General features: G+C 53.8%; 1 protein-coding gene across 9 annotated transcripts in view; it reads left to right on the top strand.

Moving 5' to 3' along the window:
• The window catches only part of SMARCA4 (SWI/SNF related, matrix associated, actin dependent regulator of chromatin, subfamily a, member 4), a 91115-nt gene that overhangs the window by 39798 nt on the left and 25849 nt on the right, over positions 1-25468 (top strand). For 5 of the 9 annotated variants that reach the window (XM_061150339.1, XM_061150340.1, XM_061150338.1 and 2 more), the window contains 15 exons: positions 1951-2072; positions 3511-3661; positions 5031-5194; positions 9508-9574; positions 10676-10786; positions 12775-13017; positions 14396-14509; positions 15053-15160; positions 16402-16488; positions 17502-17548; positions 18871-19037; positions 21812-21975; positions 24028-24255; positions 24558-24656; positions 24923-25000. In XM_061150339.1, coding sequence (XP_061006322.1) covers positions 1951-2072; positions 3511-3661; positions 5031-5194; positions 9508-9574; positions 10676-10786; positions 12775-13017; positions 14396-14509; positions 15053-15160; positions 16402-16488; positions 17502-17548; positions 18871-19037; positions 21812-21975; positions 24028-24255; positions 24558-24656; positions 24923-25000 — 1950 coding nt within the window. The remainder of the gene's footprint in view (positions 1-1950; positions 2073-3510; positions 3662-5030; positions 5195-9507; positions 9575-10675; positions 10787-12774; positions 13018-14395; positions 14510-15052; positions 15161-16401; positions 16489-17501; positions 17549-18870; positions 19038-21811; positions 21976-24027; positions 24256-24557; positions 24657-24922; positions 25001-25468) is intronic. The other 4 variants (XM_061150344.1, XM_061150345.1, XM_061150342.1 and 1 more) reach the window with 1 other exon arrangement.

The raw sequence follows: 25468 nt of genomic DNA on the forward strand, positions 1-25468 counted from the left end.
GTGGACTGTTTCCCCAGGGGATGTGCTGTCTGTGGTGTCTGCTCGGTTTATTGTTTTGCTTTGTTTTTTTCTCATTTTCATTTTTAATCCTGGCTCTCTAGGAATGGGTTGTATTCCTTCATAACTTAGCAGTCACCTCCAACACCTTGAGCCAGTAAAGATTGTGTCTCCTGCCAGTAGATCTGTGTATGCAGAAGAGCGTGTTCCGGGTCTGGGTCATTTTCAAGCCTACCCTGGCTTTTACTTTCCTCTGGGCCTAGTCTCATTTCCTCTGCACATGTGCAGAGCCCTCAGCCAGTAATCTGCTCGCCCTACCCGTGACTGAGGTCCTCACCTCCACTGGCTGCTGCTGGCCGGAGCATCGCCCACCGCTATAAAACACCTGAGTCCCCCACCGGCCTCATGGCCCGCCCACCCTGTCAGAGCTTACACGTCAGGACGGGAGAGGTGAACACACCCACAAGTAAGATCTCTGCAAACTCCCACCCTCTCCTTACTCAAAGCTCAGCAGTTGTTTTAAGCTTTAGTGCCTCTCAGACTCCAGTTCTCTGGCATGGTTCCTGGTGCTACTTTTGTCCAGCTTTCATGTCACTTTTTAAGGTAAAATTTGCTGATCCCCTTTAATTGGAATTAGCCAGGCTTCCCATTCCTATTTTAATTCCTGACATGGTCGTATCAACTTGGAAAGTCTTAAGAGTTATGGTTTTTTGGGGCCAAAGTGTTTGTGCTGTCATCATGTGATCATTATTCCCAGTAATCTATAAAATTATTTTGCTTTTCTCCAAGGGAAATTTCACTGGAGTTTGATTGGAATAATTTAACAGGTTAATTAACAGATTCTTTTTTTTTTTAAGTTTTATAGCAGTTCCATTGTACACACACATTGTGTGTGATTTAAACAGGAATACAAGGATAGTTTAATGTTAAGAAATGCATTTGTGTGTATTTTATCAATATGTCCTACAGAATCCCCTTTATTATCTGCTAAGTTAATGTTGAAATATTGTTTTAATGAAACATAATACTTAAATAGTAAGTCCCCTACAACAAATGAGTTCCATTTCAAGAGTGCACTCATAAGTCCAACAGTTTGCATAGGTAGCCAGCTAACACAGTTTGCCTATATGGTATCGTATTGTAAGAGGTTTATAATACTTTTCACACAAAGAATACATAAAACAAACATGAACTATAAAGAAAACATTTTCACTGTTACAGTATGGTACCTTGAAAAGTGTAATAGTACAGGTCAATAGCTGACACTCAGGGGTGGGCGTCTAGTGAATAGGCAAGAAGAGTTCCTGACTGGAGGAGGGCGAGGAGGTGGGAGATGGCAGAGCTGAAGGGTCGTCAGCAACAGGAGATGGAGTGCAGGCTGCTTCCGTACTCACACCTGACATTGATGGGATGCATGTTCGCATCTTTGAAAGTTCTCAACTTGGAAGTTCATATGTTGGGGACTTACTGTACTCAAATTTATAGAAAACCTCTTAGTAAACTATGGTGCCTGTTACCACCAGTCTTATTTGACATGTTTTAGACATTTGGGCCATGTCACTAAAACTGAAAGTAAATCAAGAGCAGTAAATATTGAAGGTTGCCTATGAATGTTTAATACCTAGAAAATCCAAGAGCGTTGAAAAGCTGTTTTAGTAGCATACATTATGTAAGAAGGGCTGGGTACGAATAGAATCTACTAGCAGCAATTGAAGTACAGAAATACCCTGAGATATCCTTAAAAAGAAGTGTCTGGACTCTGCTACGAAAACTAAAAATCATATATTGAGCAACTAAAAGAAGATGCACATAAAAAGCATGACTTGTTTTGGGATGGGCAGGAAGAAGGCGTGTGGGTTGTAAAACCATCCCTAGTTTCTGGTCTTCTCTCTCGGGCGCCCCTGGGCCCGTCCCTGTGGTGACCTGGGGAGACACGGACCTGTCTCTTGGCAGGAGGAGGAGGAGGAGCAGCCACAGCCCGCGCAGCCCCCCACCCTGCCCGTGGAGGAGAAGAAGAAGATTCCAGATCCCGACAGCGACGATGTCTCTGAGGTGGACGCCCGGCACATCATTGAGTAAGGGTTCTCTCCACCCACTCCCACTTGGCCAGCTCCCTGCGTGGGGGCACCTGCAGAAGCCATCAGAATCCCAGCTCCTCCTTAAATAGCCCTGTCCAGCTGGCAGCCATTGCTGGACCACATAGGTCAAATGGACTTAACTTCAGATATCTCTGATTTCATAGGGTGTAATGACAGTCCATCTGTTCACATGGTTTGTCCTGTGTGTAGGAGATGGTGGGGTTTACCACGAAAGATTTACCACGCTTGTGCTCCAGCTCAGCCCTCCCCGCTCCTCCCTGGGAGAAATTGTTTCCTCAGCATGTGTCTTCCACACATACCCTGTGCTTTTTTTTTTCCTTTTCATTTCTGGGACACTCTTCTGCCCCTTGCTCCCGTGTCTGTGTACACACAGCATCTCACTCTCTTCCACATCCAGCCACGTGGTGTCCCTGCTGTGGTCTCGTACTGTGGCCTTTGTCTGGCAGTGGTCATTTGGGTTATTTTTCATCCTTTGCCCTTGAAAGCAGTTAAAATTACTATACTGATTTCCTGGTGGCTTACAGTACAGAGTTGGAGAAGAAAATGGCAACCCACTCCAGTAATCTTGCCTGGAGAATTCCGTGAACTACAGAGTTAGCGGATACTCTTAAATAGAGGATTGAGAGTGATATGTATTATATAACCTTTAGGCATGAAGGGGAACCACTAGAGCAAACGTACAATCTTTTTAATCCATTAGAAAAACCCTCTAAGCCAAGAGTCTGCAGCCTCCAGGCTGCAGACCGGTACCTCTGTCAGATCAGCAGTAGCATTAGATTAGCAATAAAGTGCTCAATAATATGTAAAGTACTTGAATTGTGGTGAAACCACCCCACCCCCTGGCCTGTGGAAAAACTGTCTTCCATGAAACCAGTCCCTGGTGCCAAAAAGTTGGGAGACCACTGCTCTAAGCTAAGAAAACCCAGCTTTAACTGGGCAAGATGGATAGGGTGATACAAGGACAGAAACATAGCATAAAGCAGTATGATGGAAATTGGGTCACCTGTATCTGTCACATTAATAAAATGTCAGTAGTTTAATGTCGCTTTTTCAAAGAATTCCAGATTGGATCACAAAACCTCCAGTGTATAAATGATTGAGGTTTGCAAGGCTGTCAAGTATACATTTTCCCTTGAACTCTTAGTAGAGAGGGTGGACCATGCAACAAGCCTCCAGCAGAAAGTAACTCTCCTTCCCTGCTGTGACAGAGAAGGTGCCCCCTTGGCACCCAGAAGTCCAGTATTGGCCCCTAGGTTAGCATCTGCCGGCTTGCCTGTCCTCAGACTGTGTGGCTGCTCTTGGGCTCATCTTCCGGCTCAGGCCGTAAAAGCTGCTCCACAGAGGCTTGTGTCAGAAGCATGTTGTCCCAGGTAAGAGTGTTTGTCTTCACATGGCCCTTCCATTTTCCTCCCAGGAACGCCAAGCAAGATGTGGATGATGAGTACGGTGTGTCTCAGGCCCTCGCTCGTGGCCTGCAGTCCTATTATGCTGTGGCCCACGCCGTTACCGAGAGGGTGGACAAGCAGTCAGCGCTTATGGTCAATGGCGTGCTCAAGCAGTACCAGGTAGGTTGGATGGGGCTGAGTCCACACAGCAGTCCTGACAAAGGGGTTGAAGTGAAATGGTACCATCAGTCAGTTTCTCCTGCGTGCTTGATTCGTGCCTGGCAGAACAGGAGCACTGACAGGCTTTTAGCATCTGAATTCCCCCAACAGCTTTGCAGCAGACGCTGTGATCCTCCAAGTTTCATGGGGAGTTTGAGGGATAAGTGAGGAGCAGATAGATAACAGCAATTTCTCAAATGGTTCAGAGGGAGCTCAGCTCAGTGCTCTGTGATAACCTAGAAGGGTGGGATGACGGGGTGGGAAGGAGATTCAAGAGGGAGGGAATGTGTATATACTTATGACTGATTCATATTGTACAGCAAAAACCAACACAAAATAGTAAGGCAGTTATCCTCCAGTAAGGAAAAAAAAAATCACACAGTTTAGGAATGGCTGAGCCAGAATGGGACCCAGGTGTGGGGCCATGGGGGCTCTGTGCAATGTGAGGCAGCGAGGAGGGAGAGCCTAGCAGCTCTAGACCCAGTCCTTTCTTCTCAGAAATGCAGGCCTGTGAGGGTTACGTGATGATGACTCTAAAGCTGTGTCAGGTCCTGGCCTGGAGCAGCCAAGAAAGGGAACTGCTGGTCATAGAAATTTCTTTTTCTGTGACTGTGGCCCCTCACCCCAAGCTCATCTCAGCTCCCAGGAGACAGCTGGCATACCTCCAACCAAAGAATACATTCCCTGTCTGCTGCTCGGTCTGCTGGTAAACCCTGAAGCCCGCCTTTCCTCACAAGCATTCTCATGTGCTGATGCCAGGTTCCAAAGGTGAATCCCGTGACCAGTGGACGTTTCCAGAGAGGCCTGTGTAATCACAGAAATCAGAACATGGCCACGACTTCCTTAATCCGTTAGGAAACTTCCCAGAGTTTCCTTGAGGACAGTCTTCTAACTGCCTGTGGCAGAAAGCTTTTCGAGCTTTGGAAACCTTTCACTTCATCTTGAAATGCTGTCGAGGCACTTAGTCATGTGGTGCACTCGTTACCCTGGCGTCCCAAGTCTCCTCTGATCCAAGGTCGCACGTTGAGGGCAGGCTGTCCCAGTGGGCTGTGTGGCTTGGTATCCGGCAGTGACAGAGACTTAACAGTTTAAACATGTGCCTGGAAAGGATGTTTCATACCTGTCTCGCATGATCACAGCACCCCTGATTCCAGAGAAAGGAGTGTGAGATGGGGCTGAGTGGGATAGAAGAGCGTGAACCCAGAGCCAGGTGCCGAGTGAACATGGCGGCGGGCGGTCCCTGGCTGGGTTGGAACTTGGGAGCCTCCGAAGCGCAGGGAACCCTCTCACACCCCACCTGGGCCTCAGCTCTGGCCGCTTGTCCTTGCAGATCAAAGGCTTAGAGTGGCTGGTGTCCCTGTACAACAACAACCTGAACGGCATCCTGGCTGACGAGATGGGCCTGGGCAAGACCATCCAGACCATCGCCCTCATCACGTACCTCATGGAGCACAAGCGCATCAACGGGCCCTTCCTCATCATAGTGCCCCTCTCGTGAGTGCCCGCCCAAATTCAGACGCCTGTGTGTTGGTTTGTCCGGGCCACCCTCATGAAGGACCACAGCCTGGGTGGCCTCACCACAGGCCCTACTTCCCTGGAAGCCCGAGTCTGAGTCCAGGGTGTCTATAAGGGCTGGTTTCCCCCGAGGCCTCTCTCCTGGCCTTGCAGATGGTGTCTTCTCCCTATGTCTTTACTTCGCCTTCCCTCTGTGTGTCTGTACCCTCATTTCCTGTTCTTATACGGACATCATATAGTCATGGATTAGGGCTTACCCTGCGGACCTCATTTTTGTTCATTCCTTTTTTTTGTTGTTTTGTTTTCTAATATTTATTTACTTGGCTGAGTCAGGTCTTAGTTGCAGCACACAGGATCTTTGTTGCAGCTTGTGGGCTTTTTGCTGTGGTTCACGGCCCCAGTAGTTGGGGCACACGGGCTTTTCTCTAGTGCTCCCAGGCACTAGAGCACAGGCTTAATAGTTGTGGCGCACAGGTCTAGCTGTTCCGTGGCGTGTGGGATTCTCCTGGATCAATGATCAAACCCGTGTCTCCTGCATTGGCCGACGGACTCCTTGCCACCGAGCCACGGGGGAGGCCCTGCATCGGGTTGTAGTTGTGGCTTGCTGGCTCAGTAGTTGTCGTGCACGGGCTTAGTTGCCCTGCAGCATGTGGGATCTTAGGTCCCTGACCAGGGATCGAACCCACATTCCCTGCTCGAAAGGTGGATTCTTAACCGCTGGTCCATCAGGGAAGTCCCTTCATTATTTCTTTGAAGACCCTGTTTCCAAACATATTTAGGCTCTGGGTGTGAACATGTCAGCATGTGAATTCTAGGGGGGCACACCCAGCGCACAGCTGCCTGCCTCTGGGTTCAGGGCACAGGGTAGAGGAAGGGCAGGTTCTGGGGTGCAGGTTCTGCCCATATGACCCCTGTTGGGGCGACTCTCACAGGCTGTCCTTGGTGTCCTCTTCAAGTCCTACAACCAGCAGATTCCACTCCAGGTTGTCACAGGAGTCAGATGACCGCCCACTAGAAACATGGAGTTTTGCTGTTTGTTCAGGTGCTGTTTCCGCTTCCTACTGGGACACTGAGCTCTGCTGGTCGCATCCCAGCCCAGTCCGGGCACCACAGATGCTCAGCTGTGGTGGTGTCTGGTTACCTAGATGGTGTCCTACGGAAGCTCTCACGTGCAATCTCTTGGTGCTACCAGCCTCTTCCTTCCCACAGACACCCTTCTGGGGCTGAGATTCCTTAGCTGCTCTGGGGCTGCCTCTTCCCAGCTCTGCATATGACACATGATGGTTCTTCTGCCTGCAGGGTTTTTCCATAAGTCCTGGGACTGGCTGTCCTTGACCTGGTTCCAGTCACATATTAGGCGGCAGTGCAGCCGTGGGCCCAGGGGATGGTCTGCTCTGATGTGGCCAGGCCTGTGTGTGTGCACTTGGCCTGGCTCGGAAGAGGAAGCCCTTGCCTTCTGCCCAGTGTGCAGTAGGGACCACATCAGCTGTTGAGGCGGGTGATGGGAAACCATGTCCTCATCCCCCAGCCCATGGGAACATACTTTCCTGCCTGGAAGACGGCCAGGCCTCCAGAGGTCTGGAGGCACCCATGATTGGGGGCCTTAGGAGCCTCCAGAATTTACTGGGAGAAGTTGATTTCCACCTTTGCTTTCTTTTGCTCATGGTGGTATAAATCTGGCTTCCTTGGTGGGACTAGATCTTCACAGAAAGGGAATTGTTTCTAGAATCAGCAGGAGGTCCTGGGCCTGCAGCTGGCCTTGCTGCATCCTCCCTTGTGTCAACCCAGCTTCTTGTCTGTGCCCGCGGCCCTTGCCTGTGCACTATCCACAGCCCTCCAAGGGCTCCTGTCCCCTCCCTTCTGTTTAGGTGGGACTTCATCTCCACCAGAATAGCTCTGTGTCCAGTGTGCTATGCTACAGACTGGGTTTTTTTTTCCCTTGGCTGTACCTTGCCATTTTTGGGATCTTAGATGAGAAAGGGGGTAGTCATGTATATCCTCAGCAATGAGAGCACAGAGTCCTAACCACTGGACTGCCAGGGAAGTCCCATGGTCTGTCTCTTTTTTTTAATATATATTTCTTTAAACTTTATTTTGCATAGGAGTATAGCCGATTAGCGATGTTGTGATGGTTTCAGGTGGACAACAAAGGAACTCAGCACATGAAAAGCTAATCACTAATAGCTAGAGAAATGCAAGTCAAAACTACAATGAGATACCAGTTTTTAATTTTCATTTTGAAAATTATTTAAGATTTACAAACAACTGCAAAAACAGCTTAAAAAGTTCCTGCACACCTTTTACCTGGCCTCCCAGAGCTCACATCACCTTAGGACAGTTTTAACAGCAGGCTAGTAACAACGTGGTGATAAATCATCACTAACTGTTAGTGACTCCAGAGACACGGTTCAGATGTTGTCAGTTTCTCCATTGAAGGCCTTTTTCTGGTCCAGGGTCCCTCCTCTGTCTTTTGTTGTTGGGTGTTGTGATGTCTCTGTGACAGCTGCCCAGTTTGGCTTTGTTCTTGTTTATCTTCATGATACCTGCATCCCTGGCAGGTGTTTGGTAGACCATCCCTCCTCAGACAGGGCTCATGTGATGTGTCCTTCTTTCTGGAATTCTGGCAAGAAGCTCCAGGAGGGGCTCTTGTGCCCCTCCTGAGGCTTCACATCAGAGGGCACAAGCCCAGGGCTCCACAACAGGAGAGCGTCACTTTGGTCTCTCCTTTTATCTTTTGGCCGGATGGTGCTGCACAAGGGATCTTAGTTCCCTGACCAAGGATCGAACCCATGCCCCCTGCAGTGGCAGCATGGAGTCGTAACCACTGAACCACGAGGGAAGTCCCCCGTTTGTTCTCCTCTTATGTGGTGCCTGCTGGTTTCCCCATGCAAGCATAAGAGTTTTCCTTTGTGATTTATAAGAATCTCATGGGAAGATACTGAGAAACTCTGTGATTATCCCGTTTCTCATCATACTCTTCTCTAATTTCAGCATCTGTCTCGCCTGAAATGATGATCCCCCTGGGAAGTGCCCAGGCAAGGTTTTCTCTTCCCAGCATTCTTCCGTAGTCTTGGAATCCACTGCAAGGGAAAGCTGTCTCTTCTCCCCCGTGTAATAGTTTAATGGTATAGTTTTTCATAGCAGCGTAGGCTCATGGACCCATCATTTAGTGATTTTGGTTAAGAAAGAAAGTGAAAGTGAAGTCGCTCAGTCATGTCCGACTCTTTGTGATCCCATGGACTGCAGCCTACCAGGCTCCTCTGTCCATGGGATTTTCCAGGGAAGAGTACTGTGTCCTTTTAGCACATCCCCGCCATTGCCTTGTGATGGTTTGTTTACTGTCGAATAGTATCAGCTTTATAGAAAAGTTAGAAAGATGGTACCCAGAGCTCCTGTGTACCTTCCTGTGGTTCCCCCTGTGTCTGATCACATCTTTTTCGCTTGTGCGTTTGTTTTTGGCCTCCCCGTGGGATCTAGTGGGATCTGGTTCCCTGACTGGGCATTGAACCCGTGCCCCTCTGCATTGGAAGTGCAGTTTTAATCAGTGCAGCACCAAGGACGTTCCTGTGGTTGATCGCATCTTACATGACCCTGATACATTGTCACAAGTGAGGAATCTCCTCTGGCCTGTTTTGTATATAGTGAAAGGGTAACTAAACACATTACCATCATGTAAACTTTATGCAGATTTTACTAGTTTCAGCCTAACTTCTGTGTTCAGTCTCAGGATCCCATGTGACATTTACCCTTCACATCTCCTCAGGCCTCTTCTGGTCTGTGACTGTTCCTCAGACTTTGCATAACTTTAGTGATCTTGGTGGTTTTGAGGAGATTGGTCAGGTGTTTTACAGGAGGTACTTCAGCCTGGGTCTGTTTGGTGATTTTCTCATCCTTAGATGGGATGATGGGTTTTGGGAACACAGATCAGAAGTGAAGCCTGCCTCTCAGCTCATCATGGGGGCAGTTACTGTCAGCGTGACTCTTCACGCTGGTGGCTGACCTTGGTCACCTGGCTGAGGTAGTGTGTGTGGCGGGTGTCTCCACTGTGAAGTACTTTTTCTTCCCCTTTCCATACTGTATTCTGGGAAAAGATACTCAGTTTAGCCCGCACGTAATAGGTGGGCAGTTAAGGGCTACCTCCTTAAAGGGGAAATCGCTATACAAATTATTGGAAGTTTACCCTGCCAGGATCATGGCCACGTCAGCCTTTACATCCTCATGGACATCAGTGTGGACAGTGAACGGCTGACATCAGAACTAGTATCTGACTATCCCATCCTTGTTTCCACCAGAACCCTCTCCAACTGGGCCTACGAATTTGACAAGTGGGCCCCCTCCGTGGTAAAGGTGTCCTACAAGGTATGTTGCCACCTGAGGAGGTGGGCGTGGGCAGGGTGGGGGAGTAGGGGATATGTGTAGTGAGGAGGGATGTCGACCTGCATTAATGACACGACATACGTGTGCGTGCCTTCTTAGGTCATCCACATGGGGGCTTGGGTCATTTCATTTCAAGGAGGGGTGCTTTTGCTAAGTTCTGGACTTGGTGTGTGGACTGTGCTGGTGTGAATACACTCACCCCCGTGCCTGTCCACATAGGCAGACTCAGTGAGTGTCCGCCATGGGCTGCTGCTGTGTCATGGGCTGCTCACTGTCCTCACCATCTCTAGACCAGTTCACCTGTGCACTGGGGGCCGATAGTGCCTCCTGTCCTTGTGGGGAGGGAGGGGCGGGCTGCCTCATGCAACCCCTCGGTGGCAGAGCTCAGTCATGCCCTTGGCCGTAGGGCTCTCGGGTCCAGGCTCGCCACTCTACCGCAGAGCTCTCAGCCCCGTGAGGGAAAGAAGCAGGTCCTGACAGAGACGACAGCATGTGTGGGGAGAAATTGGTGCTTTTGAGAAACTAAATGTTGTCCTGCTGCCAAGAGCTTATGGGAACAAAGTGACTTATACTCTAGTTTAAAAAAAAATTTTTTTTAAAGGAAAAAGAGCTTCTGGGAACGAGTGCAGCTCAGGCTGTCAGGAACAGTAAGCTTGAAACAGGGAACCAGACAGATTTGCTAACCAGGGAGAAGTCGGAGCTGCCCTTAGGGAATGGTCACCGTGGACTGCACCTGTGTGGGAGATGCGGTGGCCTGAGTGGGGACCCAGGAGGAGGCAGGCATGGGAAGCGGAGCTGGTTGCCCACCAGGAGTGGGGCAAGTGGAGGTGCAGGCTGCAAGCCACCCAGGGCCTGCATGCCTCTCTGCTCCCTGCACCAGGCCCTCTGCATGGAGGGTGGAGTCAGGGAAGGGGAGCGGCCTGGGGCTGGAGTCGAGGGAGGGACAGCCGCTTGGGGCAGGTTGGGGAGGGCAACAGTCTGCAGTGGAGTTGGGAGAGGGCCAGCAGCCTTTGCCAGTTCTCGGCCTTACCAGGGTCCCAGGACTTGACGGGCTGAGGCGTGTGTGTCTTCTCTCCCTCACAGGGCTCCCCAGCAGCCAGGCGTGCTTTCGTCCCCCAGCTCCGCAGCGGCAAGTTCAACGTCTTGCTGACGACGTACGAGTACATCATTAAGGACAAGCACATCCTTGCAAAGGTAGCGTGTGTGTTCACCTGTAAAACAAGGCAGCTCGGCCCATCATGTGCCGTCCAGCGCCTGGGATCCTGCCCAGGCTGGTCATGCGTGGGTCACGCTTCTCATCTGCTTAGACCCCCCACCAGTCATTGCTCAGTGATCCCCTGCATATGCATAAGGACAGCTGCTCTGTGGGTGTGAACAGCCTCAGTCAAGGTGACTTGGGGTTTGCTTCTCTGACTGCGTGTTCCCAGGCTTGCCCTGGGTCATGTCCAGAGACTGGCACCATCTACACAGCACATGGACCAGCTTCTCTCAGGGCTCCTGCCCAAAGAGCCTGGTCATCTGCGATGCCTCCCAGCCTTACTGTCCTGGCCCTCACAGGGCCATGTTGAGGCCCTCCCCCATCTCCACCTGTCTCTAGAGGCCTCAGACCTGCCTCCCTGGTGGCTGTGTCTCCCCACCCCAGCCTAGAGGAAAGCAGCCTGCGAAGCAGGCAGGGTCGGGCCTTCAGGGCGGCGTGCTCGGAGGTCCTGTGTGTCCCGTCGGCCTTGAGCCACGGAGCTGATGTGTTTAGTGGGTGCTGTGCAGCTGGGCAGCCTCTTCGTTGACTCAGTTGTGAAGGTGGCTCTAGTTGGGCCACCAGTGAGTTACCAAGAATATACTATGACCCAGGTGTAAGACAGGCACAGTCTTTTGCCTCCAGAAAGCTCTTTTCCTGGGGTGGGGAGGGGTTGAGCTGCCGCGTCTGGCCTCGCTGACCATATAGGGCAGCAAGTCAAGGGGTAGAGCACTTTACATGTTAACCCCCACCTGTGGGGCATGTTCCTACTGATGACATTCGGTGCTTGATACTCATCTCCGAGCTACAGGTAAGGAAACTGAGGCCCAGGGAGCTGGCCTCCAGCCTCCTTATGCTGGGGCCTGTGCTTCGGGACACCCTTCTGATGCAGAACAGAGCCAGGCCCATCCCAGACACGAGAACAGGGCTCTGAAAATCCTGTGTGTCTGACAGTGGCTTTAATCAGTGTAAACCCCCCACCATGGGGATTACTTGTGGGAAAGGGCTGCTACCCCCGCCCCAGTCAGTCCTGCCCTTTTCCTCTGGGACACCTGACCTGCAGGGCCTCAGCTGGGCGGTGTTTGGTCCCCAGGAGCTAGATGCCAAGGCCTGAGTGGCTCTGAAGGGCATCACAATCGCACGTAAACAGGGGTTTATACCTGCAATCCCTGCCTAACCAACCTAACTCCCAGTTAGAATTGGCTCTAGCCTGTGCCCATTGGCAAGGTGCCCACTGACAGGCTCTGGGGTATAGGCGGCGCCCCCACAGCACAGTCTGCCCCCAGCTGTGCCTCCCTGCCTCCGAGCCACCACCTGCTGACTGGAAGGAAACGTTTAGTCACTCAGTCCTGTCCGGCTCTTTGTGACCCCTGTGGCCTGTAGCCTGCCAGGCTCCTCTGTCCATGGGATGTTCCAGGCAAGAACACTGGAGTGGGTTGCTATTTCCTTCTCCAGAGGATCTTCCCAACCCAGGGATCGACCCTGTGTCTCCTGCATTGCAGGCAGATTCTTTACCATCTTAGCCACCAGGGAAGCCAGGTTGACACGTACCTCTTACTAAAACCATGTCCCCTCTCGACCCTACCCCCAAGGACCTATGATCAGCAGGCTGTGTAGTATTTAGGATTTTTTTTCTCTATGCCAGATACTTGGTGTATGTACTTTTCTTGGAAAACCAAAGTTCTTCTCTGGACTTAGTTTTGTTCACCTGACAGCAGCTCTCAGCCATCTCCCTGTCCATGTGTCCGTCCTCTCCCCGGCTTCACAGAGCTGCAGAATGTGTCTGTTCCTCGGGGCGCTGGTCCCTGCTCTGATGCTGTCGTGCTCACGTTCCCCACCTCAATGGGCCGTTCTGCCCGGAGCCTTCGTGCCTAATGGCAGTGAGCTTCTCACTCAGGGGACAGCCCCACCGCCTGTCCTCCCCTGACCATCCGCTCTCGGCCTGCAGATCCGCTGGAAGTACATGATTGTGGACGAAGGCCACCGCATGAAGAACCACCACTGCAAGCTGACGCAGGTCCTCAACACGCACTACGTGGCGCCACGCCGCCTGCTGCTGACGGGCACGCCTCTGCAGAACAAGCTGCCCGAGCTCTGGGCGCTCCTCAACTTCCTGCTGCCCACCATCTTCAAGAGCTGCAGCACCTTCGAGCAGTGGTTCAACGCGCCCTTCGCCATGACTGGGGAGAAGGTAGGCAGCCGCCGGCCACGTGGTGGAGGGGGCAGGGCGGGGAGCCGTGGTCTTCAGCCACAAGCAGCTCCAAGGACTGTCCACGCTGATGGTCCTGGCCCAGCTGGCTTCCCCGGGTGGCTGTGGATTGAGTACCCACCGCAGCCGGCCTGGCCACATACATGGCAGCCCTGCCAGCAGAGGAGGGCAGAGGATCCCCAGGGGATCCTCGGGGCTTCCCTGACTGTGTGCCCCAGGCACAGAGCGGGGACAGGACATAGCCAGGCCTGAGGTGTGAAGGCGCAGCTGAAGGGCTCGAGGGGAGTTTGATTCTCACCCTGAGGGCGATGGGTGGCTTCAGTGAAGAGAGTGGTCAGATCCTGCCCCCTTTTTTTTTTTAAAGAAAATAAAAAGCTGTGGGCTGTGACTTATATCTCTCACATCTGTCTGGCTGTGGGTGGAGTTGGTAGTCTGCCTGTGGGCCAGCTGTTTTTTGTTGAAGAAGGTTGGCGGCCTGAGCCTTGTACTGAGGAGATGGGCTCAACTACAGGGTGGACAAAGAGCCCCTACGCCCAGCAGCCATGCCCCAGCCCACTGGTCCCCCAGTTAGGAGATTCTCCTCAGGTCTGGGACAGTTGGGACCACCATGCTCTTAGGGGGGGACCTCTGCATCGTCCCTGGGGTCCCCCCTCCTTGGCACTGGCTGAGGCAGAAGCCCTCCTAAAGGAGAAACTGAGGCCCTTTCAAGGGTCTCATAATTAAAACAAGCCCTCAGTTTTCAGACTTCTAGGACCCCCACCCCAAGAGCAAGGGAACAAATGCCATGGTTTCACCTCTTTTCAAGTTGAGCAAAAGCACAACTAAAGGGTTCTAAAGAAAGAAATTCAAGTGTCATCTTATTATTCACTTAAAAATTGTTTTAATTCAAATTTTGGTCAGAGTAGCAGGCCCACGGGAGAGCAGCCTTTCTATCCGTCTCTCCCACGGAGGCTGAAATGAGAGGGTATTGGGGCTCCCAGTAGGCTGAGCCCTCTGAGCACCCCCAGTTTACACCGTGCACTGTGTCCGTGTTACCCCTGCAGTGCTGGCCAGGTTCCATTTGCACATGTTCTCAGGATTCCAGACACACGAGTTTGTGTCACTCTTGGGGAGGCCACTCGGTGTGCTGCCGTGTTTCTTGGTGCCCTGGGGGCTTCGCTTCCGTGTCCCAGGACTTCCATGGAAGGTCTCAGGTCCCTGCAGTTTTCTACAGGAAGAGGGTGCCCCGCCGAGCTCTCGTAAAGTGTAGAGCTGGCTGGAAAGGAGGCGCTGAGTGCAGGGCGACACCAGGTAGCCCTGCCCACGTATCGCTGCTCCCCTGGAGGTAACGCTTGGCTTGCATGTCTCGTTGGGATGCCAGGTGGACCTGAACGAGGAGGAAACCATCCTTATCATCCGCCGTCTCCACAAAGTGCTGCGGCCCTTCCTGCTCCGGCGGCTCAAGAAGGAAGTGGAGGCTCAGTTGCCTGAAAAGGTACTGTGTTTACTTGAGTGGAGGGAGCCCTAATGCAGCATTCAGCATTGTGCTGGGGTTGTCCCGGGGAGGGGTCCCAATCGGGCGGCTCTCTGGAGTCCCCCAGCCTGGCCTTGTCTTGCTCAGCATTCAGGAGTCAGCCTCGCCTGGGGATGGCTGCTCACCTGCACAGGTCTCTGAAAGTGCAAGGCAGGTGTGCTAGGGGCCAGCTAAGTCCCACCTGCTGGCCCATAGTAGTCCCTCCCCTCTCTCCTGAGAGGGCTTTGGTGCCCCACCAGTCACCCCTCATGTCACTCTTGCCCTTTGTTCCTGGGCTGGCTGAGGGGAGGCCTTTGAAAGAAAGCTGTGTTGCCCCTCTGGCCCAGGAAGCCCCCACATTTCTCTAGCCCCGTGCATCTACTGCAGCCCAGCTTCCCTCATCCCCTGGGTGTAGGGGATCTTCACCATCACCCTCATGTGCCGTGATCAGAGGCCAGGGCCCAGGATGTCTGAGAGGCTGGGCTCGGGGACCTGGGCTCGGCTGACAGCGGCGTGTACCCACAGGTGGAGTACGTCATCAAGTGCGACATGTCGGCCCTGCAGCGCGTGCTCTATCGGCACATGCAGGCCAAGGGGGTGCTGCTGACCGATGGCTCCGAGAAGGACAAGAAGGTTGGCCCGGGCCCCTGTCCCACCTGGGTGTCCATGGTGGGCGGGTGGGCAGCCTGGGAGTGGCTGGTGTGTGGGAACCAGCAGGCTTTCTCCTCCTGGGAGGTGATTTTTGTGACCAAGGCCCCGTCTGGTTGTGATCCTGAGGGCGTTGACCAGCCCTGGTTTAGATCACAGCTGGTGTGGTTCAGTCCAGTTCGTAAGGCTAAGAGACCAGGGGCTGAGGGCCTGTTTTCAGAGGGGGCCTGAGGCCGCCAGTCAGCAGTCTAGGGTCCTCTGTTCGTGAAGTGCTGGCTCCTGTGGGCGCATCCATTAGCAGTGAGGATCCAGCATGGACCACAGCAGTTAGAACATTCAGGTGCATCCCATCTTCCAAACAAGCCACCTCCACTGGTCCCTTCTCCTCATCATTACACAAACTTGGTGTGACGTTTGTTTATAATGGAGAGGAGTCGGGGCTAGGTGGGCTGCTACCTCCTGGGCCTCTGTGAGGCCCCGGGCCTACCCTAACAACCCTCTTCTCACCAGACTGAACTCATCCTTCCAGTCCCCTCAACTCTGCCCTCTGCCTCGAGCTTGGCCCGGCCTCCCGGTTTCCTCCTCTGCGTGTTTGGTTTGGGCTCTTTCTTTACCTGGGCCATTGTGGCAGCCCATTCCCTGGTTTACTTCTCTGCCCACGGCACCCACCCCTGCATCCTTCCTTCATTCCAAAGCCAGAGGGCTTCCTCAGCCGTCATGGCCCATCTGGCTGCAGGCCCCGGGGACTCTCTCCCATTGCCCGCGCAGCTGGCCTTATGAATCACAAAGTGTTTGTGATCCAGCCTCCGCGCTTTGCCAGTCGTGTGTCCCTTCCGTCTTGCTGGCCTGGCCCCTCCTCACTGTGCACCCTCCGGGGTGCCCGGGGGTCTCTGCTTCCCCCAGTGCTGGCTTCATGCTGGCTTCCGAGCCCCAAGAGGAGCCAGCTGCACAAGCCCTGCCCCCGCCACGTCCTCCTTCCACACCTACCCTCACCCCACCCCAGGCAAGACCAGTTTGGGAGCCTCTCGTGGCTCAGCTGGTAAAGTATCTGCCTGCAATGTGGGAGACCTGGGTTTGATCTCTGGGTTGGGAAGATCCTCTGGAGAAGGGAAAGGCTACTCACTCCAGTATTCTGGCCTAGAGAATTCCATGGACTGTATAGTTCTTGGGATCGCAAGGAGTTGGACACCACTGAGCGACTTTCACTTTCACTTGTGCCTCCTCAGGGCAAAGGTGGTACCAAGACCCTGATGAACACCATCATGCAGCTGAGGAAGATTTGCAACCACCCCTACATGTTCCAGCACATCGAGGTGAGGCCCAGGTGGGGTGGCCTCAGCCCACACGAGGCCCTGCTCCCCCGGCAGAGCTGGGGCACTTCTCTCTGCAGCTTTAAAGATAAAGAATTTGTAACTAGGTGATGAGTGTACATTTGTCTTTTTACTGAGATTCTCTGTGCTGGTCCTTATTGTGAAGAATCCAAACAGTGTAGGAAAATAGAGAGGGACTCTCCTGGTGGCCTACTGGTTAAGACTCCGCAGTTTCACTCCGGAGGCATGGGGTTGATTCTTGGTCAGGGAACTAAGATCCTGCAGGCCCTGTGGTGGCCAGAAAGAATATGTAAAATTTTTTTTATAAAGGAAAGGGAAAAGAAGTATGTGGGAAAAATGAAAGTCCCACCTGGGATGACCATGAAGCCTTCCAGGCTGTTCTCTGGAATTGCTTCCCACCCAGGGTGGGAGTGGTCATGCCGCCCCTGCTGGTTGGCTGCTTGCCTTTCCCACTCAGCAGTGTGTGGGGCCATCCCAGGTCAACGTGTGGAGAGCATGTCCCTCTTCATGACAACTCCAGCCATGACCTTTCTGGGCCCCAGTACACTTGAGAATTTGGATTCCTGCTTCTGAAAAACACACATAATGACTTCCCTGATGGTCCAGTGGTTAAGGCTCCACGCTTTCACTGCAGGGGGTGCAGGTTCAATCCCTGGTCTGGGAACTAAAATCCCACATGCCATATGTTGCGACCAAAAAATCAAATAAATTTAAATGAAAAGCACACATATGTGTACATGTTCTGGCATAAAGTTTCAGGGTCATCGCACATCCCCTGACAGTTCCCTCTTGGTGCTCCAAAGATAGTGTCAGGTGCGCGGTGTCCTTGGGCGCGCCTTTGGTGGTTAAGACCATATAGGAAGGCATGTCAGTGGGGTAGAAAAGCTGTTGTCAGCCCCTCTGTGTGGTCTTGGAGCTGCTGTGGGTGGGCTTGGAGGTGTGGGGCCAGGACACCTGTTCCTGCCCCCACTGACCCACATCTCATTGCATTACAGGAGTCCTTTTCCGAGCACTTGGGGTTTACCGGCGGCATCGTCCAAGGGTGAGAATCTCCCTCACTTAGCGGGATGGGGATGGATGGTCCACTGTGTTTCTCTCTATGGTTGACTTTGTTTCTGTTGTCATAGTTGTCTGCTTTCAAAGGCAGTATATTCCTGGTAAAAAACTTAAAAAACATAGATGAGCCCAAAGAAGAGAATAAAAATTCTGCACTTTCAGGGACTTAACATGGTGGTCCAGTGGTTTAAGACTGTGCTCCAAATACGGGGGGCCTGTGTTCGATCGCTGTTCAGGAAGCTACGTTGCATCTGCTACAATTAAAATCCTGCATGCCACAGCTAGGACTCAGTGCAGCCAAATTTAAAAAAAAGTCTGAAATTTGAGAGTTGACCAGACATTGCTTCCAGGTCCCACTCTTCCCCTTCTGGTCTCTGTGACCCGTGACAGCTTCCCTCAACACTCTTGAGCCTAAACTCTGCCCACCAGGAGAGAGATACTTTATACAGTGTGGCACCCACCTTGCCGTGGGGGTGTTTTCCCCAGTATTGTTTATAAAGTGCAGCCCCGGCTTGGTTCGGCCTTAGCATCGGGCTCGGATATAGCCTCAAGGTTTTACTCTTAAAACATTCTCAGCGCTAAAGCCACCATCACTTCTCTGAGATAGTAAACTATTTCTTAGAGCAGGAACCCTGAATGAAAGAGCCAAAGGTCATTTTGCTGTGTCATTTTTTTTTGTATCAAATTACATAATGGGGTCCCATAGACCTGGCCTTGAGTCCTGGCCCTGGCAGGTCGGCAGCCATGTCGCACTGCCCCCGGCCCGTTCTCATACCTCTAAACTGAGAATGAATGACCACAGCCGTGGCGGCCCTCAGCCCTTCTTCTCACTCTTACAAGGATCCTAGTTGCTCTGTAACCCCACAATCACCCTTGACCTGGGGGGCTTCCCTGGAGGCTCAGATGGTAAAGAATCTTCCCGGAATGCAGGAGACTGGGGTTCGATCTCTGGTCAGGAAGATCCCCTGGAGAAAGAAATGGCAAGTATTCTTGCCTGGAGAATCCTAAGAACAGAGGAGCCTGGTGGGTTACAGTCCATGGGGTCAGAAAGAGTTGGACATAACTGAGCGATTAACACTTTCACTTGACTTAGGGTGGCCTGAGTTTATTTTAGTTGGATTGGAATGGCTCCGCTGAAACTTTGGGGGCTGGGTAGTCTGCCAAGGGAGACATTCGTGAGCCCTTGGACTTGGTGGCCAGCCCACCCAGGACTGGTCAGGTAGTGGGTGGAAACGCATGTCCTCTGCCCGCCTTCAGGGCACTGTGGTTCACGTCCTGTGTGTCCTTCCCCGCCCCCACCCTCCCCAGGCTGGACCTGTACCGAGCCTCAGGGAAATTCGAGCTGCTCGATAGAATTCTTCCCAAACTCCGGGCCACCAACCACAAAGTGCTGCTCTTCTGTCAGATGACCTCCCTCATGACCATCATGGAAGATTATTTTGCATATCGCGGCTTTAAATACCTCAGGCTCGATGGTGAGTGTGGCTGGGGAGAGAGATGTGTTTGAAAGGGCCTTGTTATCCACCGCTGCCAAAGCTGGTGGATTTGCCCTCCCCCGTGAGGCAGGGCAAGGCCCAGAGACGCCAGGCCTAGTGTTGGGAGTGGATATAGTGGCATGCTCAGTGACACAGGCTTGTGGGACTGGGAGGGGTGCTGGGAGTAGCGTGCTGGTCTCCTGAACATGAGGCTTAAAGTCCTTGCACCATAACGCTGGGTCCAGTGGCTAATGTATATCCCATAGACTAATTTTAGTGGGAAGTGACAGAAACTCATATCCTGTGGGCATAGGGAAGAAAGCCTGTGACTCACATAACTGAACTTTAAGGGCAAGCTTGATTCAGGCACAGCTGGATACAGGTACCCAGATGGTGTTAGAGGAGCTTTTCTGGGGCTCTCAGCTCCTTTGTCCTCCAGGTTGGCTTCATTGTCAATCATCCGTTCCAGGCTTTTCTTCCACCCACAGAAATAGGAGTGTCCCCAACAGAGAAGCAATTTGTCTTTCCCCCCAGAGGTCTGGGGTGAGCTTTCATTCGACTGCTGTGAGCAATATGCACCCCTTCTCCACTGCCCTGATGGCTCTGGGGCTGAAATCAGACCTATCCATGCCAGAACCACAAGCACCGGGAGAAGCAGGAAAGGGCAGGATGGAGGGATCCAGATGTTGCAGGGGTGATAGGGGCATGTCCGTTGGGAACCACACTGGCCTGTGACCGTCAGAAGCCTGGCTCCTGCCTTGTTGCCAGCACAAGGGAGTCCTGGGGAGGTGGGGCTGAGCACAGTGCTGGCTGTGTGCAGGATTCCTGATCCGACACGTGTCGGATCTGGAGGGAGCCCCCCGCTCTCCATAAGGTGGAGTGAATGGGGCTCTCAAGAAAAAACGGACTTGGGGAAACTTCCCTGATGGTCCAGTGGCTAAGACTTCACCTTACAATGCAGGGGGTGCGGGTTCAATCCCTGGTCGGAAGCTAAGATTCCCATGTACCTTGGGACCTCCAGAACAGAACATAAAACACAAGCGGTACTGTAACAAATTCAGTAAGGACTTTTAAAAAATTAATTCACATAAAAAAATAACATTTGAAAAAGACTTGAGACCCACTGGGGTAAACAGTTAAGAAGCGTGGGGTAGACCACATTTCTGCAAGACTTTGTCTAAGCTCGTACAGCTGCATCCATGGTTGGAGACCCCAAACCTCTCTGCCCCTGCTGTGTGTTTCTCGGTGCCTCTCATGGTACTGTGGATTTTCAGACCGTTAACTTGTGGTTGCTGGGTGGACCTGTCCGTCAGAATCGGCCCTCCCCACTCCCGCCCAGAACCTTTGCTGCATCTCTGTCTTGACTTCTTTCAACTGTTCTTAGAATTCCATCCAGGGTAACCCTTACAAACACAGCCTTCGTCAGGTGATCACGTGTCCTGAGGCTGAAAGCTGCGTCCGTGCCAAGGCCCGTGTGGCCAGACAACGCCACCCCAGCCTTTGCCCTTCCCTCAGTGCGCTGGCCTCTGTAGGGTCTGAGCTTTCACAATGGTGACACCGTCCCACACCCTAGTGGACAGGCCGAGAGCATGTTCCCTCCCACCCGAGTATCTGTCCACTTGCCCCCCCAACCCCCTTTTCTCTCCATGACGTGAGTCCTCTGTGTAAGTGAGGACTTCTGTTTGCTGGACCATGGTTGCGTCTCTGGCATTTCATGTGGTCACTGCCACATGGGCGGAAACTCTGGGAAAGAAAACCCTGGGGGTCCAGTGGTTAGGATTCTATGTTTCTACTGCTGGAGGCATGGGCTCAGTCCCTGGTCGGGGAACTAAGATCCCATAGGCCTCTCTGCCTGCCACCCCCCAGAAGGAACAGCAAAGGGTTGGGGAGCTCAGTGACATGGGGAGTGGAACCTTCCACTGTCAGAGTGCTGAGAGTGAGGTTGCAGCTGGGGGTACCGGAGCAGCCCCTTGACCCGACCCTGCCCCAGCTGTGCCCGAGGCCTCAGCCCCTCCTAGGAGCCAGGACAGCCCAGGTGCCATGGACCTTGGGCCTCTATGCTGTTCATCCTGATGTGTAGGCGAGTGGCTAAAAACAGCACCAAAAATGACACCTGGTTTCACCGGAGGCACCTTTGCTTTGAGTTGATAGGAGCCTGAGGAGCTTAGATGCCCCTCTGAGGATCACGCCCTGGGCCCTCACATTCGAGTTGATGTGGCTTCACGAAGCGGCGAGCCATCCTGCCCAGAGAGAGACATACCACCATTGTACAGTCCAGTGTGCTTGCCTGTATAGACGATTCCCTTTGTGAATGGAGGAAACCCACCACAGGGGCATGGAGGCAGGCTCCAGCCTCTGACCAGTCGCTCGTTACCCGTAGCAGCACCGTGTGTTCACCCAGAGGCCCCTCGTGGGTTCGGAGAGGTGCATTGAAACAGCGCCACTGCAGCGCCTCCCACCACCCCCGGACAGCTGGTTCCAGCAGTGCTCAGGGGTCAGCCTGTTGCCCGGGTGTCTGCTGGGTACCAGCCCTGTGCCCCAGTGCCTGCCTGTCTAGTGCCTGCAGCAGCCCCAGTTCACGTGGGGGGCTCGTTTTCTTCTGGGGCGGGCCAACTGCAGTCAGTGGTGTCACCTTAGATCCAAGCTACTCGTCAGTCAGAGTCCGCAGCCATTGGTTGGATGGTGGTGGGTGTGGTCGCCGCTCCCTGATGCAGGTGTCCGTCTGTGTCTCCTCCCTCGGTCGCCCTGCTAACCCTGGTCTACCCACGCGGCAGGAACCACGAAAGCGGAGGACCGGGGGATGCTGCTGAAAACCTTCAACGAGCCCGGCTCCGAGTACTTCATCTTCCTGCTCAGCACCCGGGCCGGGGGCCTGGGTCTGAACCTCCAGTCGGCTGACACTGTGATCATATTTGACAGTGACTGGAACCCCCACCAGGTAACAGCGCGCACGCCCTGGCAGTGACCGTGCCCCCTGGTGTGAGTGTGCGGCGGCCTCCTGACATTTTCCTAGAGCCCTGGCCGCACCTGGAGAGAGGTGCAGAGGGAAGTTTCTCAAACTAGTTCTTTGCTCTGATTATGAAAAAATACATGTTCCACCGTTATTTAAAAAAATTTTTTCTGAAAATTCCCCAGCTGTCCAGTGGTTAGGACTCCACATTTCCACTGCTTGAGGGCCTGGGTTCAGTCCTTGGTCTGGGGACTGGGCTCTCATAAGCTGCGTGGCACCATCCAAAAGAAGGGGGAAAAGAACAATCCTGGCGTCACATGGATGTGCAGAGAAAATGGAAAATGCCCCAGTCATGTGGCTGGTAGTGAGGGTCCTGTTGTCAGGGGGCCCTTCCTGGCTGTGTCCTGGCCCAGCCCTCACGCTGGCCCCCTCACTGGGGCGCCTTTGTGTGCTCCTTGCACTGCTCCTCCGCTGTCTTGTCCGCACGCCTGCATGGGGCTCCATGCCCGTAGTTCTTTCAAACGCAAGTACCAGTAACTGAAAGTAACGAACGGAAATGTGCGTTTTTTTCCCTTCCCCGCCACTCCCCCTCTACACTGAGCACACGCCAGCCTCCATCTCTGCATGCACAGATGCTCCGGCTTTGGTGTGAACCTGGAGTGTTCCAGCACGTGTCTCTTCCTGCCACCGGCTGGTGTGTTCACATATCCATGCAAGTGCACCAAGCCTATCCCCAGTGCATCCTCAGCGGCCAGCCTTCCTGGTGTATGGCGGCCCCAGGCCTTTTAACTCAAACCCCAGTTGGCAGGTGTCCATGTTTTCTGTTTCTCGGCCTGACCACTGTCCTCTTGTGGAGCCCTGCTGTCCCTCTCTCTCGGAGCACTGGCCAGGCCCAGGCCGAGTGAGAGTTGGGGTATCTCGGCCCAGAGGCCTGTCCCTGTCCTATTTTTTGCTTCTGCCAAAGTGGCCTCCACCAGGGTGCCCAGCTCTCACTCCTGTTGACGGTGTGAGTGAGCCCTTCCCCACACCCAGTGGCTCTGGTTATCAGCGTGGGAACCATAGCCCGTATGCCAGCGAACGTCTGGGGTGGTCACTGCCGTCAGCCTGGGTTGGAGTGGTTTCCACTCGGACTTCCATGACTGGCCTGTTTGCTAAGAGGTGGTGGGGGTGTGCTTCCCGCATCAGCAGGCAGCTGGGGGAGAGACCTCTGTGGAGCCTCTCCTCCACACTGGGAGGCACTGGGGGTCATGAAACACGTGGCGGGCTAGGGGTGTACCATCAGGGGCCAGTCCTCTCTGCCAGGAGTCATGCAGGCTGAGCCAGGGGGCTGAGCCCCGGGGCCGCGACACAGCTGTCCCAATAGGTGGGATGCAGATCTCTAGGTCAGCTCCACACGGACCCAGACCCAGGATTCCGTAGGCGTCCCCCTGGCTCTGCTCTGGGCTCACGGGGTGACAGATCGTGTTGGCCCCGCGCCTCCCTCTCTCCTGGCGTTTGCTCCACACCAGGCACAGGGCATCCGTTCCCCGTTGGCCCCTCACATACACAGAAACCACGAGAGGGGTTGGTGTTAGCAGTGGCTCCCAAGGCTAGACGGGCGGGACCTGGGCCCGGGGTGGCCTGGCAAGGAAGCAGCAGGGCCCCCAGTCAAAGCAGGCATCGACCTGGTGCGCAGCTTTGGCGTCATTCTGTGAACAGTGCTGTCGGTGATGCGGCCCCACCGGGGGCCTAGTTGCACAGCAGTGGGCCCTGTGCAATGTGACGGGAGCTGCTCAAGAATATAACCCCTCAGGCGGCCTTTTAAAACCACGCTTTCTTCCTGAGTATTTGCCAAGTTTCAGTTAAGGTAGAAAGTGACGCTTTTGCAGGATCTCAGGGTGAAGTCCCCTTGGTGCAGGCTCCATGTCTTGTTCCTGAAGTTTCCTGGCTATGCAGCTGCCGGCCAGGCGAGCGCTTGTGTGTCTCCCAGCAGCATGCAGTGTCCCGACTTCCCCTTAAACATCCGGGGCTGATGGCATCTCCCCCCACCCCCACCCCCAGGACCTGCAGGCGCAGGACCGTGCCCACCGCATTGGGCAGCAGAACGAGGTGCGGGTGCTCCGCCTGTGCACGGTCAACAGCGTGGAGGAGAAGATCCTGGCTGCGGCCAAGTACAAGCTCAATGTGGACCAGAAGGTGATCCAGGCTGGCATGTTTGACCAGAAGTCCTCCAGCCACGAGCGGCGTGCCTTCCTGCAGGCCATCCTGGAGCACGAGGAGCAGGACGAGGTGAGCGCAGCACTGGCCCCGACCCCCTCCCCAGCGTGAGTGGTGGACGCATGAGCGGCTTTCGTTTTTGTTTTTTTTTTTTACCTTTTTTTGCACTTTTTCTTTTTCTTTTTTTTTTTTTTTTTGCATCCCTTTGGAGTAAAGGGAGTGTGGGCTGAAAGGAAAGACGATGAGTATACTTGCTTTTTCTTTGAAGTGGTTTTTTTTTTTATTATTATTATTATTAAAAAAAAAAAAACAACTGCTGGTGAAAGACGCCGGATTGATAGCCCTGGAGACTGAAGTCCTCTATCTATCCACAGAGCAGACACTGCAGCACGGGCAGCGGCAGTGCCAGCTTCGCCCACACTGCCCCTCCGCCAGCGGGCGTCAACCCCGACTCGGAGGAGCCACCTCTAAAGGTGAGCGGGGTAGTTCAGTCTCCACGCCCATTCAATCCTCGGCTTCTCGGCTGAGACGGCCAGCAGAGGGCCCTGACCCCACGGAGCGTGCGTGTGCGTGTGCGTGTGTGCCTCATCGCTGCCGCGTGGGTCCCCATCCACCGCAGCCGGACCAGGGACCGCCAGCTCCTCTCCCACGGACTGCCGCCGCTCGCCTCCGAGCCCGGCCGCCGCCGCCGCCCACCCCGGCCCCCCCGCAGCCAGACTAAACATGTGACGTCTTGTAGGAAGAAGACGAGGTGCCTGACGACGAGACGGTGAACCAAATGATAGCCCGGCACGAGGAGGAGTTCGACCTGTTCATGGTGAGCGCCGTGGGCACTGGCTTTCCCACCTGAACGGACCGTGGAGTGTGGGGCTCACGCGCCCTCTCTGCCGACACCCAGCAGACCGAGGGGTCTCAGTGACACCGGCGTCCCCAGCACTACTGGAGCCGGGGCAGGCCTCTGAGTGGCCTGCAGACAACACCTAACTGACCCCTCTTTGTCCTGTGGTCGCCTAAGCGTGTCGTAGGGATGGAAGTATACCCGAGCACACTGTCCTGCTGGTGCCTATTGTCCTTGAGGCTCTTTCCCTTTCAGAGGGCATCACCCTGTCCCGGGCCGAGGGACTGAATTGGGCCTCGGTCTCAGATGTCCCTCGCCCTCCGTGGGTGTGGAATCCAAGGCGCCCTTGGCCTCAGCGGGCCTGTGCCTCCCACTGAGGCTGTCCATGGAACCGCCATCCTATTTCAGCCCCGCTTCTGTCACCTCCGCGTCCTTCCCAATTCTCTC

The sequence above is a fragment of the Dama dama genome, chromosome 9 (genome assembly GCF_033118175.1).
Source record: "Dama dama isolate Ldn47 chromosome 9, ASM3311817v1, whole genome shotgun sequence".
NCBI lineage: Eukaryota > Metazoa > Chordata > Mammalia > Artiodactyla > Cervidae > Dama > Dama dama.